Source organism: Chenopodium quinoa, unplaced genomic scaffold (genome assembly GCF_001683475.1).
Source record: "Chenopodium quinoa cultivar QQ74 unplaced genomic scaffold, ASM168347v1, whole genome shotgun sequence".
Lineage (NCBI taxonomy): Eukaryota > Viridiplantae > Streptophyta > Magnoliopsida > Caryophyllales > Amaranthaceae > Chenopodium > Chenopodium quinoa.
Genome location: NW_018743894.1, coordinates 4,534,534 through 4,557,065, shown reverse-complemented (window position 1 = coordinate 4,557,065; position 22,532 = coordinate 4,534,534). Strand labels below are relative to the sequence as shown.

Genomic DNA, 22,532 nt, shown 5'->3' with positions numbered 1-22,532 from the left:
TGGGTGGACCAGATCAGTGTTGAGAGGGTATGCTGGAAGTGGCGGCTATGGTGGACCCTAAGGCACATTGCACCTTACCTCCCATACCGCATTCACCATAGGAATGAGTTCAGGGATTGGGTTCCGAATGACATTCTCTACAACTTTGGGAGGGACTTCTTTGCGTTATTGAGAAGGACATGACAGTGTACTTCGATGGCTTTCCACTTCTATTCAAGGAGGATTAGAAGGTTGTAGGTGGGGTGGTAGGTGGGGTGGTGGGGTGGTAGGGTGGGTAGTTTTTTGCTTATGGTATCAGCTGGTTTTTGTGCTGTTAATATATGGTTTAGGTAGTCTTTTGACATTGTCATAGCTTAATGTATGTATGTAGGTTGAATGTGACATTCATGATGGTTTTTTTTGGGTATGTCACTGCTATGACATTGTATGATCTAACTTAATCAGATTAGGCTTCATTTAGTGATCTAGGATGATGCAGTTGTATGTAATTCAATGAAGCCTAATGTAGGATATTTTGTAATGACAATTATGATGATTATATTAATGAAAATGAATGCTTTTATTTTGTTCACTTAAACCTTAATCTATTTTGCATTTAGCTTTAATTGTATGTTTGGTTTAATTGATGACATTCATGTTCATGTGTGTGATCGCATGGTACTAAAGAAAGTTGCGTACTTAGTTGAATTGCCATTGCTAAAAGCTGTCCATTCTTTTGTCAGATTATGGAATGAAAATCTTGCTTGATTATACATCATGGTGGTCAGTGGCAAATTGGATGTGAATGATTTTACTTGGGGGGAAAAATAAATGTGTTTGAGGATATACCTGCAACTGTGGATGTTGATTATGTCAAGAAGTTATTAGATGGTCTAGGATATGATGATATTGTTAAGGTCCATTTCTTAGATCCTAGGAAAGATTTTAACTCAGGGATTAGGTACCTAGGTTTTGACAAAAATATATGTGATCCTTTCTTGAGTTTACTTCTACAATACAAGGTCATTCACATATATACAGAGCATCAGGAACATATCAATCCTTTATTTCATAATTTAGGGAGAAGGGGTAGTTTTATGAGTTTGTTAACAACATACATTGGGGAAGATGATGAGCATGCTGAGAGGTCAAGTGAAGGAGTGAATTTGCATGAATAGGAGAATATTCCTAGGCATGACCAAGCTGATATAATTTATGACACTGAAGGGACTGATGTGGATGATGAGGAGTGTGTGCAAGCAAGGTGTGAAATAGCCAATGACAAAAAAAATGTGGTTTCTTATGAGGATGAGTTGGAGATGTTGAGAAAGGTAGCTGCATTTAAGGGTTTGGGAGAAATTGGGAGTGACTTTGAAGGGTTTGATGAGCTAGATAGCCCTGATGAAGATAATGATGACAGTGACTGTGGTTTTTTAGTTGCTCCACCTTCCAATAAATATGTTAAGTCAAGTGTTAAGATCTTGGAAAGTGAAAAACCCCAATCCTAAGTCTTTTATCATGGCCAGAAATTTGACAACCCATCCACTTTTAAACAGGCCATCAGCAATCATTCCATTGAACAAGGCAGAAACATACCTTTTCATAAGAATGATAAAATGAGGGTAGGGGCACTTTGTGAGCACAAGGACAAAGGATGTCCATGGAGAATTTGGGCCTCTTGGGATAAAAATAAAACAAAGTTTTGTGTCAAATCTTATGTTGGTGAACATACTTGTGGAAGATCCTCTGAGGTAAAGAAAATGTCAGCCTCTTGGATTGCAAAGCAGTATAACACACAGTTCAAAGTCAACCCTTACATGAGGTTACATGATCTCATGTAGACTGTATGGTTAGATTGGGGCATTAGGATCAGTAAGTACTTGGCTCATAGGGCTAGGAGAAGAGGGCAATCTCTTATTGTGGGTGAGTAAAAGGAGCAATATGGATTGCTACCTAGGTATGCAGCTGAGATTTTAAGAAGCAATAGGAGGAATACAGTGAAGCTGAAGTTAAATGGGACTGTTTTTGACAGGATATACATTTGTTTTGAGGCTTTGAGGAAAGGATTTTTAGGTGGATCCAGGCCTTTTATATCACTTGATGGGTGCTTTTTGAAGGGTCCTTACAGGGGGTAATTATTGGTTGCAGTAGGTAGGGATGGGAACAACCAAATGTTCCCCTTAGCATGGGCTGTAGTAGGTGTTGAAAGCACTAAAACTTGGAGTTGGTTCTTACACCTACTTACTGCTGATTTGGGAACAGAAGAAGGGGCAGGCTATACATTTATGTCAGATCAACGAAAGGGCTTTCTTGCTGCAATTGTAGAGGTTTTTCCACAGGCTGAGAGCAGGGTATGTGCAAGACATGTGTATTGCAACTTTAGGGGTGTGTTTGGTGGTAGCTTGGAGTTTAGGAAGCAATTTTGGATAATTGCAAGGTCCACAACTAAGAATGATTTTCTGGCTAAATTACAAGTAATGAGGGACCTCTCAAATGATGCTGCTGAGATTTGTTGAAAAGAAATTATAAGAAATGGTGTAGGGCATTCTACACACCTATGTCTTGTTGTGACAGTGTAGACAACAATATGAGTGAAGTTTTTAATGCATAGATACTGAAATGGAGACATAAGCCTATCATCAGCATGTTAGAAGACATTAGAGAGAGCTTAATGGACAGATTACACAAGAAAAGGGACATGATCAAGGAAAGGGATCTCAGTTTATGTCCTAGAATCCAACAACAACTTGAGAAGCATAAGATATGGGCAAGGGGTTGGAATGCATTCTGGGATGGAGGTTTTTGCTGTGGAGTGAAGAAGGGGGCAACTCAAACTAAGTATATTGTTAATCTATCAGACAGAACATGCTCCTGTAATGCATGGCAAGTTAGTGGGATACCATGCCAACATGCTGTAGTGGCCATTTAGAACAAAGTGGACCAACTAGAGAAATATGTGAATGATTTTTTCAAAAAGCACACATATGCCAAGGCTTATGATCACCTACTTGAGCCTCTAAATGGTCCACAAGAATGTCCTACTTCAGAGAACATTATGATTGCTCCAGAGCTGAAAAAGGTGCACAACAGACCTAAGTAAAAGAGAAGGGCCTTTGCTGGTGAAGTTACTGAGTCTGGGAAGCTAAGGAATAAAGGAGGCAAAATAACATGCAGCTTGTGGGGGGTTCCAGAACACAACAAAGCAACATGTAGAAATGCACAAAGGGCTAGCTTCAATGGTAATAACACAGCTTCTTCCCACACAACTGAAGCTACTCCTACAGTCCCAATGCACAACAGAGGTGTGGGTGTATACACCTATCCTAATGGTTATCAAAGACAAGCAACTGTAAGTTTTTTTTTATTGCCTTAAGTTGGTTTCTGTTTATGCATTATATTACTCTAATAAATTACTTTTCATGTCACTTGTTTTAGCCAATTAATCAACCAAATCCAACAACTTTTAGAAGAGGAGCTGCATTTTACTCTGATTATGCAGGGGAGCAGACCATATATTCCTTCTCTCAGGAATATACTATGTCACAAACACAACCAGAAGCACCATCTCAATCATCACAAACAATAACAACACAGTCACTGCAGAACTTAGCTAGGACAAAGCAAGTTCAAAATAGAAACAAGAGCAAAGGAGGTAACCTCATTTCTTTTTATTTATAATTTCATAATAATAACAGTCATTAGTAAAACAATTACATTTAGATAGCCTACTTCCTATTAACAAACCAAGCAAGTACACATGTAGCAAGTGCAAAAATAACGCACAATTCACACTTAAAACATATTGAAACCCTTGATTTTTTCATTTTCAACATAACACAATCTGACTTCAACTTTCTTGCAACTGTGTTTGCTTCAGTAACCCTCTTCTTCAGCTCTTGCACTTCATTACACAACATCTTTTTGTCTTCAAGTAGCCCTAAGATGACCTACCTCTGCCATTCTGTCTGATCTTCATCATCAACCCAATTAAAATACTTGCAGCCTCTTCTGTTGGTCTCAGCATCATAGTCTGGGCATGCTACAAATCTCCTGCCTGGATTATCTTTAGTCAAGGACCTTGTTCTTGTTAGAGGTAAGCCACAGTGACACCTCCTTCCATTACCACTAGAACCTTTACTATAAGAATACATCCTACAAAAACAAAAAAAAAATTTAAATTATTTCATCAATGAACAGAAATTTCAAATTTACATTTATATTTTGTAGATACCTTGACTGGAGTTCCTGATGCAGTGGAAGCAATTTATTTGAGAAGCCAGATTTTTTTAAAGATGAACATCAATTTTTTGGAGATATTCTGTAATTTATAAAGTTGTTTTGAATTGTTAACGGCTAGTTTTTTAATAGTGCAAACATTCGTGCACATTTGATGTGTAATTGTTGTTGCATTACTGGTGGCAATCCCTAAACTTTTTGCTTAGTCATCGTCCCTGAAGTTTTTGGCTGCTAAATGCTTACTTTTGCTGACTCATGGTCCCTAAACTTTTGCTGACTAAGCAATGTCCCTAAACTTTTGGTCAGAATCACCAAATATGGTGGTTGAGGGACCAAAAATGCACATACAAAAGTTGAGGGACCAAAAGTGCACAAATACAAAAGTTTAGGGATTGTATTTGTGTTTTACTCAAATATTCCCTGCAGTAGTCAAGAACTTTTCTGGGAGAGTCTTGCCTTTAGGTTGTGCTGCAAGCTCATAATTGAAGTACTTATTTCCTGAGTTAGCTCGAAGGACAAGTTTCTCCAAAGCCTCTACTCTTTCGGATCTTGCTTTTTGTTGCAAAATGTTTTCTTTTTCTGCTTTTATTTTAACCTTTTCTAAAACCAGTTTAGCTCGGTTTTGTGATGTGCATACGAAAAGTGAAAAATAGGTTATGGTTTAGGGAAATGAGCTAGAAATAGGCTTGGTTCATGAAATATATTGGATAGAACATGCATTTAAGCACTCCAACGATTCAGATTTATGTGACATTATGTAGAAATAGCCATATCTACTATAGTCGTCTGTGAAGTGGTCTTAACTCTTTTGTACGACATTGGGGGAGCTCATTGGTCCACATACATCGGTATGTATTAGACCTAATAAGTCACTTTCTCTTTCTCCCAACTTGGAGAATTGATGCTTTATCATCTTGCCTAATAAACATCCTTTGCAATTCTAAAAATATTCTAAATCTAAAGAGTCAAGAACGCCTTCTTGAAGAAGCTTCTTGATGCGTTTGATGTTAATGTGGTCAAGACGACAATGCCGCAAGTAAGTTTGATTTGAATCCATTGTCTTAACTCTTTTGGTATCATAATAAACAATTTTGTCAAAACACACAAAAGTGCCATTTTCATAATTATAAACAGGACATGAAACAAAAGTCTTGCGATTAAGGTTAAAATGACGTCCAATGTCACAAGATCAAAGTATGGTAGATAAAACTCAACAAGTTTTAGAATTTAGACAAAACACATGAGATTACAAGCTTTCTTTGGATAGATTATCTTCATCTCCCACTTTTGTACTCATGTCAACTTGAAAAGCGGTGCTCACTTTGTTCCTGAAATAGGAGCATAAAGTGAGTCAATTTTCTGATATCTAATACCTTATAAATTGCTTGTGTTCAAGTGTCAAGATGTTACTTGAGATTGAGGCTTCTTTTCCTCTTGTCTCATCTTCCAAATACTCGCTACATTCTCTTTTGTAGTGACCTTTCTGACTACAATAGAAGGATTCCATCTTAGCCTTGTTCTTGAACTCCTTCTTCTTGGGCCTTAGAGCAAATTAGCCGCCTTGGAAGAATAGATTTTTTGGAGCTCTTGGACAACTTCCTTATAGGACGGATTGTTCTGATTGTTGGTAAATCGTATCTTGATTGCAACGTACCCCGAGTGGAGTGAGATTAAAAGCATATGAGCCGCTTTCTCATCCTCCACCGGTATACCAATCAGTTCCAGACGGTTAAATAACCTTGTCATCTTTTGCACATGGGCTTGAAGTGGCATCCTAGGTCTAAGTCTTGCACTTTAGACCCTAGCCCATACTTCTTGCCTCTCTTTGCTGAGACACCCATCTTGCGGTGGCTTGATCCTCATGTTAGATAATGACCTAGTCACTTATTCCACAAGTCCATCAATAGTTGCCCATGTCTCTCTTTGTGACCCTCAGATTGACCACATCTTCTAGAGCCTTGAGGAGTACATCCGGAAGGTAGTTGGAGAATTTCTTCTTCCACTGTTTCGGAATGGAGTTTTCCATGAGTTGAGAGACTCTCTTGTAATCATAACTCCACTCCTCATGAACCTCATCGCTCATAAACCCTTTTAAGTAGAAACTCGTGATGGGTGTATCCAAGATATGCTCTAGGTAGCAATTGCGGAGGGTCAAACGGAGTTATTCCTCCCATTCCTTGAAGTTTACCAAATTAAAGCTAAATGGTAACTTCTCGAGAAGATCTGGGAATATTATATTGTTGTCGATAGTTGAAGACATGATTCTACAATTGAAATAATTTTTCTAATGAAAAACCATTCATAATACTTAAATAAAATTGAAGTTTAATTCATGTATATTTCAAACTTATTTATCGTCTTATTCACACTTAAAATTTGTCCCCTTTTATTGAAAATAAGTCGATTCCAAGATCCAAGGAAACAAAGAGTGGCTAAGCATGCTTTGGCTTGTCTTAGACTCAATCTCCCAAGGAAAGCAACGCTATGCTAATGGCTCCAAGCCACTCTTGGTTGAATAAATCGTCGCATCTAATGCTCTCTCAACAATTTATCCACATTGCCACAACATTTTAGGACTCCATCACTCATATCGTTGAGTACAACCAATACCAACTTGCATACCCGGTATGCCTTATGAGTCTAGGGAGTAGTAGTGATGCCTCGCTTTGGCGTAGCCCATCACTACTCTCAATAGGTCGATAAGTGTTGTTTTGGAATGGCAATTTTACTTAATATTTAGGGACCTAGGGCTTCTGTGTTGGTTGATTTAAGTGAAATTAATTAATCATCAAAAAATTTAAAAATCCTAAACATGCATCTAACATATAATTCATATATTATTGATCATAAATATGTAAAGCATAAGCATTTTGATACATATTGGCAACAAGCATGACCCCTTGAATTCTTGAAGTCTTCAAAAGGTCTTCTTTTGCAACTTCATGGCTTTATCTTTAAAGAACCTCCATCTTCAAGACTTGACCAAAATTATGCAACAACTAGTATCTACGATTAGGAATAATCTAAATATAAAGGTACAAAAATACTCAATGGTACGCAGACTGTATTTAGATTTACAAAAATACATCAGGGATCGTAGTCCATATTTTCTATCCTAATCGGGACCCACTAGTTGCCATTTTATAAAACCTGTGAGAGAATATACATTCCATTCATCCATTCACTATTTGTTAATGGCCCATGCATTTTACAACAAAAACAAGTAATAATGCATAAACACGCGATAACTAGTAATTAATCTAGGTGGTTAATTCAATTAACACGCCTAATTAAAACTAGTCAAAGTTGTTTTAACCGATTTTGTAAATATGCGCAATTAATATTTGAAGCTCCCACAAAATTCCGTATCCATCTTAATTAATCTAATTAATTATGCCGGTAAAACCAAGTTATTTGCCAAAATAATTTTTTTTTGCAAATGCCGCTCATTAAAACCAAGGCCTAGCCACAAAAATTTTAATTAAAATAAAAGATTAATTAAAATAAATAAAACGGCTAAAATCCAAAATAATAATATCGCCTTAAAACTGGGGTATTTGTGCTAATTAAGGGGAGGTGCGCATAGCCGTGACTGATGCTAAGTGTCATACCCTTAGCATAGAATACCGCATAAGCGTCGACTCTTCTACGGGGCGTGCAGGAACATAAGCGACGAGGCCGCACAAGCTTGCTAGCTATGCGCACCATGCCGCAAGCCTTGCAGCACATCCCCCGCACACCACTGCCGCACCAAGCCACACACGAGCAGCAAGCCCGCACCAAGCAGTGGCTAGCGTACGCTGCTGCTTTGTAGTGCTGCTTGCTGCCTCAGACGCACTAGCCACGCACCAACAGTGACGCGCACCAAAATCAGCACTTGGCAGCCACATGCAAGCTGCACAGCAGCCCGGCTAGCCGAAGGGTGTTGTCCTGGTTTGCGTGCCATACTCTCGGGTTTTTGAACCCGAGTTTCGCGTGACTTAATAATTAATTCTAAATTATTTTTAGAACTAATGTAATGTGCAAAATGAAAATTAAACAATTCTAACTCAAATAAAATCTATCCAAGTGCATTTAACCAAAATTATTTCCAAGAACCATTCTTTAATAAAATTGGTTTAACTTGGTGCAACAAAATAAGAGGGCAATTACTCACTATTAATTTAATCAATTTAAATTAATCTTGAGATTTTGACAAAATAAAAGGGAGTTGGAAAAATGAACATAAATTCAATAAAGATTCCAACTTTAATTCTTGTTAATCCTTCAAAAATTATATCTTCTAATATGAAGATAAACAAATTTCTATCACAAACTTCAAACTTTATGATTCCAATCAACTAAAAAATGATTAAATCAACAAAGTTCAACAAAGATTCATGGAATTTAGTAACTAAAAGTTTCAATCACTTAACATAATTAAAGATTGAATCATTAGTACTTAGAAGCCTCAAATAACAACAATTTCACACTTAATGCAATTAATTTGCAATTATGTGAAAAATAAAACCAAGCTTTCAAACACAAATCACCACCAAGTAATCATGCCTAAAGAGGTTTTAAAATTCATATAAAGTATGTATTGAACCAATAACATATCCACCATAAATATGCAATTGATTTTCAAGGTTAGAAAGATTTCAAATTTTTCGTAAAAACAAAAAACCCTTCGGAAAGTGCATTTCTGGTCGTTTTTTTTGGCTAAAAACAAGCTCTAAGAGCGTAAAACCATTTCCAGAACACCTTTTCCACCCAAAATTCACTATTTTTGGGTCAAAATCTAGGTTCGGGAGCTAAAGTCAGCTCTAATACGAGGTTAAAATGGATAAAACGAGCTACTAATATAATTAGCAACTTAAAACAAGAAAATTAAGCCATAAAAACACCTTGAAAAATATTATGGTTTTAAAAATAAACGAGCGAGGCTCCAATACCGCTGTTGGGGTTTGGTGAGTTTGACTCACCGCGGAAACAAATAAAAAATAAAGACCGCACTCGCAATAAAGAAAACCATAAACATAATTAACTTAACAACAAGATTAAGATAATAAGATTACCTTTGAAGCGTGCTTCGCCCCACCGCTTAGGCTATTACTTGAAAGCTAGCTTCGAAATTACGAAGCCTCCAACGATGATCCACCCGCAACAATGATCACCGGCTAGGTCCAATGTCCTGGTGTTAGCAAGACTCGACCGATAAACCTGAGTAATTGAGTTCAAAGGCTTTCACAAAATGTGATACCTTTTCCAACTCTTGAGTTCAAAGGTTTATTTTCACTACTAGTGATCCCTTTTCCAACTTTTACACAAGCATCATTTCCAATGCCCTTACTTGGGTATTTATAGGAAATAATGAGAGTCTGGTTGTCTCTCCCATCAATGTGGGATAGTGAGATTTTCACATTTTATTTTAAAGGCAAAATAAAATTATTTAAGCAAGCTAGTAATAAATCAACAAGTGTCAACTATACATGAGAGAGCAAGTGAGGACCACTTGGAGAGGGGGGACCAAACTTGCTCCCTATTCTATCCCTCACCTTGCGCCACATGTCCACTCCCACATGGGCATCAAGGCACCCAAGAGGGCTTCCCTTTGTTCCTCCCTTAGTCTCGGCCTAGCCACCTGCACCCATAAGTTGCTGGTTGCTGCTGCTCTCGGCCAGCAAGTCGCGCACTCTAAGTATGGGCTCCTACCGAGGCTTGCCTTGGCTACTAGCATTGGTACGCTAGCACGCACCAGCCAGCTAAGGCTTGGCTTTGTGCGCATGCTAGCCACCATGCTACACATTGTGCCCCTAGCACTCGGATTGCACGGGGCACTCTGTTGCTAGGGGTATTTTGGGAAATACGTTGATTTATTACTATTTGCACGTCTCGTATTTTACTATTTTTGACTCGACTTATAATGCTCGATTTCGACGCTCTATGATCGAATTTTCGACGTCTAAATAAATATTAATCGGTTGACTCATTCATTTTTTACGGATTAATTCACGCTTCGGCTCGTTGGTTACTTGGGTGTGACCCGAAGGGTTCAGTCAAGATTAAGATGTAATATTAATTATGCATTAATATTACTGATTGGAAGCGGCCTCCACCCAGGCATTCTGATCAGTTGACCTTACTGAATATATTAGCTTTCTAATAATTCTAAACCCACTATCAGAGTAATATACTTGTTCAGAGGACACTATTCCTTCATTGTTGAGAGAACATGTCAAAAATCTTGAAATCCCTTCCCTTTAAGAAGAGGAAAACACAAGTAACAATTAAGGAACCCTCACCCTCACCTCTAACATAAACTAGCAATGAACCTTTACCATTACCCAAACTAAAATTTTTTAATCCAAACCATAAACCACTCTTTTCCAATTTCAAAAAACGAACCCTAAAACCCTCTTGGCTTTACCACCAAGAAAGCATGGTCATACAGGGTATCGATGAGGATCTATGGGTTTTGTTTGACAACCTTAGGATCGGCGACTTTGTTAACACTTGTTACCGAACGTACATTGAGTCTACAAGGGAGTTTCTTGCTTCACTCTCTTCCACTCCAGTTGGTGAAATAGATTACCAAATCTCGTTTCAACTCTTCAACGTGGAGAAAACTCCATCCCTAGCCAAATTCAATGCGGCGCTTAATTTCAATCCGGGTTCGGATGTTCTTTTTCTCGCGCATAAATTATTCGATGGTTATGCTCAAAATGATTGGTGGCATGACATCTCAGGTTTGAATGAATTCACAGCCTGTTACTCTCTAGCTAGTGATATCTTCTAACCTTGTCTTATAGTACTTCATCAACTTTTAGGATACTCGGTTTTCCCAAAGCAAGACTTGGGTAAAATGTCAAAGGTCGAATTGGTTGTTCTTTTGTTAGCCACTAGAGAGGAGTGGCGAGGAAGGCTAAACTTGGGGCACGTCTTCTTGAAAAATTTCATTGATATGCATGAGATATTCAATGTGGTACCATAGAAACTAGATTGGCTACCAAGCTCGATTTTGATCAGTACCTCGCTTCTAGCACTCCGGTGGGGGAGGCTGACTCTCTCTACCTCGACATCGCTCATTCAAACAAATGCAATTTTTAGCTAAGAAATATGATGAAGAGGAATTTGATTGGTTGAGTAGGAGGGAGCATCATTGCTATATCCCTAACCCCTCCTTGACTTCCCTTCATCGGCATGTTCAAAATGTATGATTTTTCCCCTCTAGTAACCGCCTCCTCGGTGATGATGAGATGGAGGACAGGCTTAATGAAGAGCAACAATACCAATAACATTAACAACAACAACAACATCGATTCTCTAACCCCAACATGGAAGCCTTGAGTGCTCAAATGCAAGGCATGCAACTTTGCATGGAAAGGATGTATGATCAAGACTTTGAAGCAATCTACAATCAAATAAGAGGCATCTCCTAAATGCAAAAAGGTATGTTTATTCAACAACAACTTTATGATTCTAATGTTCACCGTGGGGAGATCACCCCCTCGGTTAACTACCCAAACTTCCTTCTCAACTCGGTCCCGTGCCGTCTAGAGGGGGTAATGGGAAGTCTACACACCCATATTGGCAAGGACCTCAAGGGTACAACACCGTGACCCGCACTTTCCTGGATAAGCATGGTAACTATGATTATTGTGGGCCTTGTGGGAGCAACTATAGGGGTAATCATAACTACCCCTATGTCCACCCCACCCCACCCATCCTTTACCACAAGAATTGCCCGAGAAATTCCCTCCCTTGGCCCCTTGGTAACAAGAAAACTTTAGGGGCCACTATGGTTGGCCATCCGGCTACACCGGGGGATGGGATTCTTACGGTCCCCTATCAAGGTTTTCCTATGTCGGGCCTAGTGGTAACTAGTTTCCCCTCATTATGCTTTTTCCTCCACCCCTTTTATTATATGATCTTTTGTTTTGTATTGGTGGGATGTTAAGATGTCTTTTTGTCTAGCTTGAGGGAACATTATTCTTGCGGGAAAGATTTGGTTGCCAATTTTGTTGTTATGAATATCGTTGATCTTTTGTACCTTGATGCCTTGTAATTGCTTGTATTGATTGATGATTGATGAAGTCAAGTGTTGTTGGTAATGTTGTTGCTTCCATGAGTGTTGCATATTTATCTTGTTGAGTATCTTTTTTATGATGATGTTGAGATGATTTTTTTATAATGATGAATTGATGATGATTTTGCTCCCTTAATCCAAACCCCTTTAATCCAAAACAATTGATTCCAAAGCCTCTAATCCAAATGCTTGTAGATTAGTGTATAGTTTGATTTTGCTATTTTGTTATTTTGTTTTGAAGCTGCTAACCGTTTGCTTTGTATATATAGTTATATTTTCTCTTCTATCCTCACACGGTTTTGAAAATTCATACTAATGCTTTATGGAGCTTCATTTAAGTGGTATTTTCTTTTACCCCGCTTTTATTATCATAACTTGGATAACTCGGTGAAATCTTTCTTATTTCTCAATTTTCTCTTTTTTCTTTCATTGTTTGCTTAGATTAGGATTAGTTTTGGAAGAGTTGAACGGTTCGAGGATGTTTGCTTTGTAACACCATAGGCTATTTGGGGTCATTGACGATGTCGTCGAATGACCACTTGTATGTTGATTGGGATTTACATGATAATCATGCATCTTTGTACTTTTCTTTATATTTTCCTCTTATTCTCCTTTTCTTATCTTTTCTCCTTTTCTTTTTCTTTTCCTCTTTTCAAAAAGAAAAAATACTAAAATGATTTTGAGGCTTTATATTTGTTTTATTTTAATGTTTTTCTTATGATTTTAACATAATACAATCCGACCTTTTACTTTTGAATGAATCACTAGGTGAAAAAAGGAAATTGGCACCGGTTCAAAACCCCTCAATGCCACCGGTTTGAACCGGTGCCAATGTGGGGGTGCCATTTAGTGGATGAAAAAGGCACCGGTTCAAACCGGTGGCAAAAATCAAAAATGGCACCGGTTAACCGGTGCCATAAAAGCCCACAAAAAATTAGTTCAAAGTTTTTGGCACCGATTAACCGGTGCCAAAAAAGGCCAAAAAATCAATTTTTTTTTTCACTAAAAAATTATATTGACTAAAAACCTAAAATAAAGAAGAACAACAAAATATAAATCAACTATCATTCAATATAATCGAAAATTTACAATATATAATAAAAAAAATTACAATATAGATCTATAAATTGATCAATTACAACATATAAATAAAAAAAATTACAAAATAAATCAAAAAAAAAAATTACAACATCACAATAAAAAAAACCCCATAGAACATCTAAATCAATATTCTTGATTCTTGATTCTTCGATTATGTGCACTATTTTGGGCTTGCAAAGCAATAGTATACCTGCGCCAATTAAAACATCCAAAATGAATCGATTAAACAGAATTAGCTGCGAAATAAATTAAAAAAAACAGAAAATAAAAAATCGAATCGAATTAAAATTGATTAAAAGACAAAATAATCGATTAAAATAAAAACAAAATTGAAAATCAGTTAAAAACCCAGAAAAAAAAATTTGAATTTAAATCGATTAAACTAACAAAAAAACCGATTGAAATAAGTATAAAATCCCATAAAATAAAAAAAAATTAACAATTAAAATATGTTAAAACATCGATTAAAACAAACCATATAATTGAAAATCAGTTAAAACCCAGAAAATAAAAAAAAACTAATTAAAATCGATTAAAATAAAAAACAAATCGCTTAAAGTCAAAAAATCGAATTAAAATCGATTAAAATAAAAAAATAATCGAATTAAAATCGATTAATATAAAAAAAATCGATTAAACTAAAATAAAAAATCAATTAAACCCTATCTTGCTCATGCATGCGTTCTTGGTGGATTATATCAAAAAATATTGGAAGAAACCCAGAAAAATCAATTAACATAAAGCCCTGAAAATTAATTAACCAGAAAGTATTTCGAAAAAACCCAGAAACATCAATTAAACCTAAAATTTCGTAAATCAATTAAACGCAAAACATTTAGAAAATCAATTAACCCCAGAAAAAACCTATAAAAATCCATAAGACCCAAAATTCGAACCATATTACAACAATAAAACCCAAAAAAACAAGGTATTTAACACTAACCTCAAATAATCAAACCCAAAAATTAGTGAAAAGGATAACGAGAGAAAGAGGAGATGAAATATTGAAAGAGAAAGAGAAATGAATTGATAGATCAGAGAAACGGAACGAGAGGTAGAGGAGATGAGAATGAAAAATCAGAAAAAGAGGGATGAGAAAGAGAATAAGAAGCGGCGAGAAAGGGTTTGGTGGAGAATGAAATAGGGTTTGAGTGGAGAGCATTTTTTTTTAAAAAAAAAAGGCTCGGCACGGGTTCAAACTGGTGGGCTTTATGTTTTTGCCACCAGTTTGAATTGAACCGGTGCCTTTTTCCCTGGTTCATAAACCCGCCAATTTTTTAGCCCATTTTTGCCACCGGTTTGGACTGAACCGGTGGCAATTAAGGGGTGCCTTTTTTTCTACTAGTGAATTGTTTCCTATGTGATATCGGTGTGCACGGTTTGAGAGTATGTTTGATTGATTTTAGGATAGAGTATGCTAAGGTAGTGTAGATTCTATTTCTTTATTTTGGGTTTACATTTTCCTACTTGCTAACAATTTAACCCATAAACCATCTTTTAAAGCCTTATTATTAGATTTTGAGCCTTTTGTTTCATTCTTGTTTCATTCTTGGTTTTTATGAAGAAATTGATCATTATTGTTGGATATTGTGGTGGATGAGTTTGAATATCGGTTCTTATAATATATGCAAGTTTATTTTGTTTACTTTTTGTGAAATAGGCAGATACCATGTTGAAAAAGTCGTCCATAGTTAAAAGAGGCGAGAACAATGCAATAAAGTGAAATATAGAGAAATGAAATAATGAGAAAAAGCAAAGCAAATTAAAATGCTTTGGCAAAAGTGAAAAAAATGTTAATAAAATGAAAACCTCCAAAAATATTTTGATATAAATTTCTCTCTATTTTGAGCATTGAGGACAATGCTTCATATTAGCTTGGAGGGAAGCGTTCTTACGCTTTTTAAACTAGTTGTTGGTCAGCGCGCTATGCGAGTGGTCCCCCAATTTGGGGATTTATACTTGGTGATTTAATGTGTAATTATTCGATGCTTGTGTAGTTTATTTTTAATGTTTTATTTGTAATGAAATTAGCTATAGTTGTTAGCATTGATTAAAGTTGAAATCTGATGGAATAGATTGTGCTGCAAAGGAATTAATGTAATATATGGGTATGTTGATTAAAATCAATGAAATGTACAAAATTATACCGGCGTGAGCCTGCAGGGGGGTGATTAGAGGATTGGTAAACTGGGTGTTGCGATCACTGTGATTGGAGGATTGGCAAATTGGGTGTTGTGATGGGTGGTGCGATAAAGGGGATTAGCGGATTGACAAATTGGGTGGTGCAATCAAGGCGATTGGAGGATTGACAAACTAGGGGGTGCAATCAAGGCGATTAAAGGATTAACAGATTGGATGGTGCGATCAAGGTGATTAGAGGATTGGCAAAATGGAGTGTGCGATAAAGGCGATAGGAGGGTTGAAAAACTGAGTGGTGTGATCAAAGCGATAGGAGGATTGACAAACTGGGTGGTGCGATTAAGGCGATTGGAAGATTGGTAAAAGGGAAGTTGCTTGCATTAGTTTAACGTAAGATATATACCAACCCCTTACTCAAATTAAATTGAACATAGACAAGTAAGAGTTAGACTCCTAATTTAATTAAGGATAAGTGTTTTTTATATAATACAAATACTTATTGAGATTAGTGTATAAATTAAAATTTGAAAGTTAAAAGTAAGAGAGGGAGGTCTGAAGGAGGATGGAGATAGAGATAAATTGGGAGATATAGAGGGATCAGTTTTTTCTTTCTTTTCCCCTAACCCCACCCCTCCCCCCTTCTCAATATAGCACAATATATCTTTGTTAAAAGTGTTTATACATAATTCATGTTGACTACGAAATAATCAATAATTTTATCATAATTATAAGTCTCGGTTGTTAAACAGTTATCTAAAGTTTATAGTTAAGTTCTACTTGCATATGTACCTTATTCATTTGGTTTAATGTTTATAAAAAAAATTATCTATCTCAATCTTATTATATATTACAGGTTCTACTCCTTGTCCCTCTGTATTTCTCTCTCTTCCTCCTCCTCCTCCTCCTCCTCCTCCTCCTCTCTCTCTCTCTCTCTCTCTCTCTCTCTCTAGCTCTCATAAAAAGCATTTATGTATAAATCTAGCATGATTCTACCATAAATTATTATTATTGTTGTTGTCTTCTAACCCCACCTTACCTCAATTTCACTTGATTCATTGTTTTCCTTCTCCTTTAGCTTCTCCCCCATGTTCTAAGGTTTTACAAATTTCAAAAATTGTTTTTCAGTTTGATTTTTCCCTTCTCCTCATTAAGTACTTTTGTTACTCGTCTTTTACAATTTGCATATTTCATAAAAAATTTCAATGTTAGATTTCCTTTTGCTTTTTTTTTCATATACTACAAAATGCATGTTTCTTAGACGCTTTTTAGGCCTTTTTTCGACGCTAAAAAGCGTTGCAAAAATATTTATCGACGCTGCTAAAAAGCGTCGAGAATACGTGAGTGGAGAATTTTGAGGGACACAAAAAAACGTCGAAAATATCGACGCTTTTATGTGTCCTAACTAATATACCAAGTGTCGGAAAATACTTATTTTGAGCATTATCCTAATTTTGTGTAATTTTTTAGCGAAACTTTTACATGTCCACATCCTTTAATTTAGCGACGCTTTTTGTTGTCTTGCATTTATTCATGTCAGCCTATGGTGCCGTGTGGCGGGAAACTCTTGAAATATGAAAATGTACAGTATGTATACATTAAAAAGCGTCTAGAATTTTTTTTAAAGCTTTTTTTTTCCTTTTATTAAATTATTACCATTATACATACATTATAGTTATTTAAATTTATCATAAATAAGAGTATGTAGTTAATTACCAAATTTATAAAAAAAAAAATTAATCAACAATAATAAGAGTACGTAGTGAATAACCAAATTTATAAAAGAAAACATCAACACAATATATATATATATATATATATATATATATATTAGAAAATAAAAGTAAAATAAAATAAAAAAAAACGTCGCATTTTATAGTAGCTTGTCCCTAAATAAATTCATCACTAATATAAGACTAAAAACCAAAATAGATAGATAGAAAATGGCCTTATATATAGTCTCTTGTTTTGATGCTCAAGTGTTCCGGCCTATTCTCTTGTAAACATTGCCTTTTCCAATCTTAAAAAACAAAAAAAAAAAAAAAAAAAGTATAAATTAGTACATTACATAATATAGGCTCAAGATTCAACATTCTGTATTCAAACAACTAAAAGACCAATGTATTTAAACCAGAACATACATTGCTGAGAAAGCTCTGAATTTCACACACACACACACAAGCATTTTGAATTTCACATCTGATTTCAATCTAATTTTCAGTTCTGATTTTCAGTTCTTAATTCAGTTCTGGATTTCAGCTCTGAATTCAGTTCTGGATTTCAGCTCTGATTTCAAATCTGATTTTTAGTTCTGAAATTCAGTTCTAGATCCAGCATAGCAACAAAACTAGACAAGTAGACAACAATAGATGCAATGGATTAGTACATTAGAATATTGAGAAGACGGAGAGAAATAAAATATGGATTAATATAACACTTGCATATAGTGTCGTTTGTATAAATTGTCTACAGGCCCCTTAATACCAAAGCAATGGTGTAGAACTAAAAACAAAGTGTATTGTAATAATTAATGTAATAGTAACAATCACTATCTACATTATGCATAAATGAATCATAAAGTTGATTACATTAAACATGGTAAAATGTTTGACTTACAGATATGGATATCCATATAACATAAGGAAGTTAAATGCAAAAATATCAAGAATCCATACTCCATGCTCAAAAGGTCAAAAGTCATATTGATTAATTATATCCTACATTCTTATGAACAAAGAATGTGACTGCCGAGAGCTCCATTCAAGGTACGATATTGGAGATTAAAGTTTCAAAAATCAAAGCTTATGAATATAAGAAATCAAAGCTGATGAATATAAGAAATCAATAAGCGGCAAGACATGAAGATATCAAGTGTAAGACAATGATCTACCGTGTAATGCCGATTCTAAATAAATAGTTAATAGCTGCTCTTAAACTCAATGGATTCACAAATAGCTAGTGTTCCAACCTCAAATTTGAGCTAACAGAGTGGAATTTTAAATTAAGATCATACATAAACAAAAAAACTCAATCATGGATATTGATACTATGATATAAAACCTAAGAATGAATATTTCATAATAAAAGCAACAGCTATTGAGGCTAAATGTCACCTAAGCCAAATTTGATACACATAATAAGTACTCATCTTTATTAGAATAAATCACCTTAAGTGTAGAGAGACTAAAGATAATTCATTTACAAGAATAAGTAACATCTTTCATGGAGTAAGACTGTAAGACGCCACCCCTTACTAAAAGGAAAGCGTTTAGGCTTGGGAAAATTAGTCATATCTCACACCCCACCTAGTCACGTACTCTTTTTCCCATCTACCACAACCACAAATAATTAAGAATCACACCAATAAAATACAAGAAATTATCAAATAATGAGCATACATCAGACGCTACAATAAACAATACTTGCTCAACCAGTGCACCAAATAAATTCAAGGCATAATATTTGTCGAATTTTCTTACTTAAGCATCCACTGACCTCTTTTGTCGAGTTATTAATACTCCATAATTACCTATTAAGTTTAATAAGCTATGTAGCAAAAGCAAAACCATTACACTAATTTAATTAATTTTAAAAAATAGCTTTATGCATATGTATAAAGTTCCCAAAATATAGTCCCTCTTAGCCCAATTGCCAATGAAATAACTTTTGAAGATTTAAGAGCCCTTCATAACATCTCTACCAAAGTTGCAATATGGTTTTAGGACCAGTTTATATTCATGTACTGTCTTCCTGATTGGAATTTGGAACATTTCACTCTGATTGGAATTTGGAACATATTATAAAAGCAAAAGCATGAAATGAGAGTCCAATTTTAGAAAACAATACAATCATCCAGAGACATACCCATAAAGGTTATAAATTAGTCCAACTTGGAATGAAAGTCAAGTTCCTGCATTCAACAAATGTCAGCAAAATAATCTATAATCTGATTAAATATACAACCTAATCCATAATCTTCAATTTAGGTATCATTTTTCACTTTGTACCAAAGCCTTAATAACAAAATAATTCCTATATTCAATGAAAAAAAATCTTTTTGATGAGACATCAATATTAAAAGAATATATAATTCATATCAAAGTAATCTAATTTACCAATGTACACTAGAAGAACAAGTATAGCACATATACGCCAGGAACAAATTCCTACCCTTCCACACTGCCCACCGCACAACTTACTAGTAACCTTTCTCACTCTCTCTTAATTAATTACATTCAATGATTTTTAAAATGCAATTAATTTCCTTGTTTTATTGATTTTCTAAACACAGATAAGCGCCACTATAGACCCCCCTAGTATTCAATTACATCGAACTCCAAAAAATCCAAACCCAAGTTATGCAATTTCTGAACTCATACCAAAAAATTGCAGAACAGAATCCCAATTAACAAATTAACACGATACAAGATTAATTAAAGAGATCGAAATCGTCCTTCATTCATACAAAGAATAAAAGAGGGCTAATTATTTGGAATTTTATTCAAATGGTAGAACAAAAAGAAACCCTAAAATATCTATCGCTCATGAATCAAACCCATTTATGACCAGAATTTCGTGACATTACTTCTAAACACAGTCTAAAGAACTCAATTTAACAAAACAAAATTCAAGCCATAGAAGAAACAAGGTACCTGAATATTATCGACAAAGATCGAAAGAGATGAAATTGAATGCCATTAAAGGCGAATAGAGATATTCAGCAAGCATATGAGCAGTGCAAGGATAACCAAGATCTGATTATGACATTCATGACGCTCTAAACCTCAATGCGAATTTAGGATGAAGTAGAGTCGTAGAGAGAATGAATTGTAAGGGTTGAGAACAGAGAATTGAAATGGGTTTCGTGTTTGCTTTAGGCGGTTTTAATATTCTCAAATTAAATCTGAGATAGTGAACTGAGATAATTACAGTCACATGACTGGCACAGGCTAGCAATCTAGCATTCTCGACGCTTTTTGGCGTCAAAACTTTATATCGACCTAAAAAAGCGTCAAGAAAACACGCATATGGTATTTACCCACTAACACTGTTACCTCAGCGTCGAGGCTTAAGCGTCGAGATTTTACTCATTTTGTAGTAATGATAATATAAATCATACACTATTGATGTTCTTTTATAAAAATGATCAATATGCTTAAAAAAAATCATTATCTTATGTTCAAAATTAATTAAAAGTGGTCATAACATTTTTTTTTCCTTTTTAGTACTCTTTATCCTAGTTTTAAGATTTGTTAATATTACAAAGTAATTCGCACTAAGGGCATGTTCTGATTTACTAAAATGAACTGAATTGAAATGATTGGATCTGAACTAAACTAAGCTAAGTTGAAATGAATTGTTTATGAGAGAAGGAAATTATGAACTGGACTGAACTGAAATTAAGCTAAAGAGAATATGCCCTTACTCTCCTCCAAATCTCTCCTTTTATCACTTATTTCAATAAATCCATCTCCTTCTCCCATAGTTTTGAAATTCTACAAACTGTTTCATATTCTATACAAAAATGTACTATTTAATATTGCAAGATATCTTCAAAAAATGCTTTTGATACTTATTGCGAGGTAATCAATCAGTTGATGACGATGCTATGTAAATACTAATCTTTAAGGCTCTTCGTTAATTGTAACATGAGTAGTTAGTTTTTTTTGTTTTTTTTTTTTGAAACTCAATACTGGTTGATGAGCTGTATATGTATTTTTACGGGAGTAGTTAGTTGAAACTTAAAACTGGTTGATAGGCTATATATGAGTAGTTAATTTTATCTTAATGTTCAACGAATAAGAAAAAAGATTAATTTTGTAATAATTTACATATGTAGTATTTTCTTAAAATAAGAATTTATTGAAAAATAGAAAAACTAATGAAAAATTTAAAATTATGTAAGTTTTTTAAATTATTGATGGCACATGTTATTTCGAAAATTTCCTCAGTTTTTCAAATTGTAATCTACAAATTTTTTTCTACTCATACAATCTGACCACCAACTCTATCAGTCTCCAAATAAATATCCCACTTTCTGCCATCGACACCCCGTGGTTGCTAAATTAAATCGGTAGAAGAATGAATCTGTGTAAAAAAACCTGAAAAATTGCAAAGACGCAATTAATTTTTAAGAACCACAATAAAAATTACGAAACACCTTAAGAATGACTTAAGATATATTTTAACAACCACTAAGTTATCACTGAATAATTAAGATATGGTGTTAGATTTTACTACAGTTGGATATACAAAATTGATTGTCCTTATTTATTTCCATAAAGAAGGAAGACATTGTTGTTCAAAAATCCAAAAATGAAAGCAAGTTTCGGAAAGAAGCATCCATACACATAAACAATATTAAAAAAAAAAACAAAAAAACAAAAAAAAAAACAAATAACACAAAAACAAAACAAAACTATTCAAAGCCTGGTTATATGATCACCAAAAACAAAAGTTAGCCTTTTGACTCTTACATAGACTTAGATCCACCTATAAACATTTTCAAGCAGACAAGCACTTGATCTTGAGACCTTAGACAACAACCCTGTATATTTGTCCATCTTACGACATTGCGTGTGCTGTTAGAGCAACAATTGGAATATGAACACTTGTTCCTGATTCCTATCTTCGATTCTCTTTTGTTGCTTTATAGCCAACCCATCTGTGTCATCTGCAGTCACAAGACAGTGTATTGTTGGGAAATCAGGAACTTATTAACTATTTTGAATACATTGGATAATCAGTATAATTTAATGCACTGTATTACCTGATTGTCCATCGGATTTAAGTCAAATGGAGGGAAGTTCCGGCTTAAAGTTGAAGTTATACTTGCTGCTCTTTCTGGCAAGCTAGGGAGATGTGCAGCACCTTTGGCATTTAAAGAGGATTTGAGATTGTTTACTGCCTGTAATCCTTATTCGACAGCCATCAGTCCGACTCTTATTTTTCCTAGCATTATGGTAGCCAAGTCACTCCCTGATGATAATCTTCTGCAAGGAGGATCTTAATT

The 22,532-nt window shown here is 35.0% G+C and overlaps 1 protein-coding gene and 1 long non-coding RNA gene across 2 annotated transcripts; one reads left to right on the top strand and one right to left on the bottom strand.

Annotated features, from left to right (window-relative positions):
• The first annotated feature begins 1,595 nt into the window (after positions 1 to 1,595).
• Positions 1,596 to 2,908, top strand: LOC110686810. The gene is made up of 4 exons (XM_021863398.1): positions 1,596 to 1,801; positions 1,937 to 2,097; positions 2,242 to 2,330; positions 2,591 to 2,908. Exons 1-4 carry the CDS (start codon positions 1,596 to 1,598, stop codon positions 2,906 to 2,908), a joined length of 774 nt encoding a protein of 257 aa, XP_021719090.1.
• A 14,443-nt stretch (positions 2,909 to 17,351) lies between these two features.
• Positions 17,352 to 20,438, bottom strand: LOC110686852. The gene is made up of 3 exons (XR_002504337.1): positions 20,173 to 20,438; positions 19,385 to 19,430; positions 17,352 to 17,540 (listed from the first exon to the last, which is right to left on the bottom strand). It is a non-coding gene; the product is annotated as an uncharacterized LOC110686852 (long non-coding RNA).
• Between the last annotated feature and the right edge of the window lie 2,094 nt (positions 20,439 to 22,532).

Excerpts from the sequence above, each read along its gene's own strand:
- LOC110686810 (XM_021863398.1), top strand. The coding sequence starts at position 1,596 with ATGAGGGTAGGGGCACTTTGTGAGCACAAGGACAAAGGATGTCCATGG. Across the intron at positions 2,098-2,241 it reads TGATGGGTGCTTTTTGAAGG|AAGAAGGGGCAGGCTATACA; the intron begins GTCCTTACAGGG and ends ATTTGGGAACAG. Across the intron at positions 2,331-2,590 it reads TTCCACAGGCTGAGAGCAGG|ATACTGAAATGGAGACATAA; the intron begins GTATGTGCAAGA and ends TTTAATGCATAG.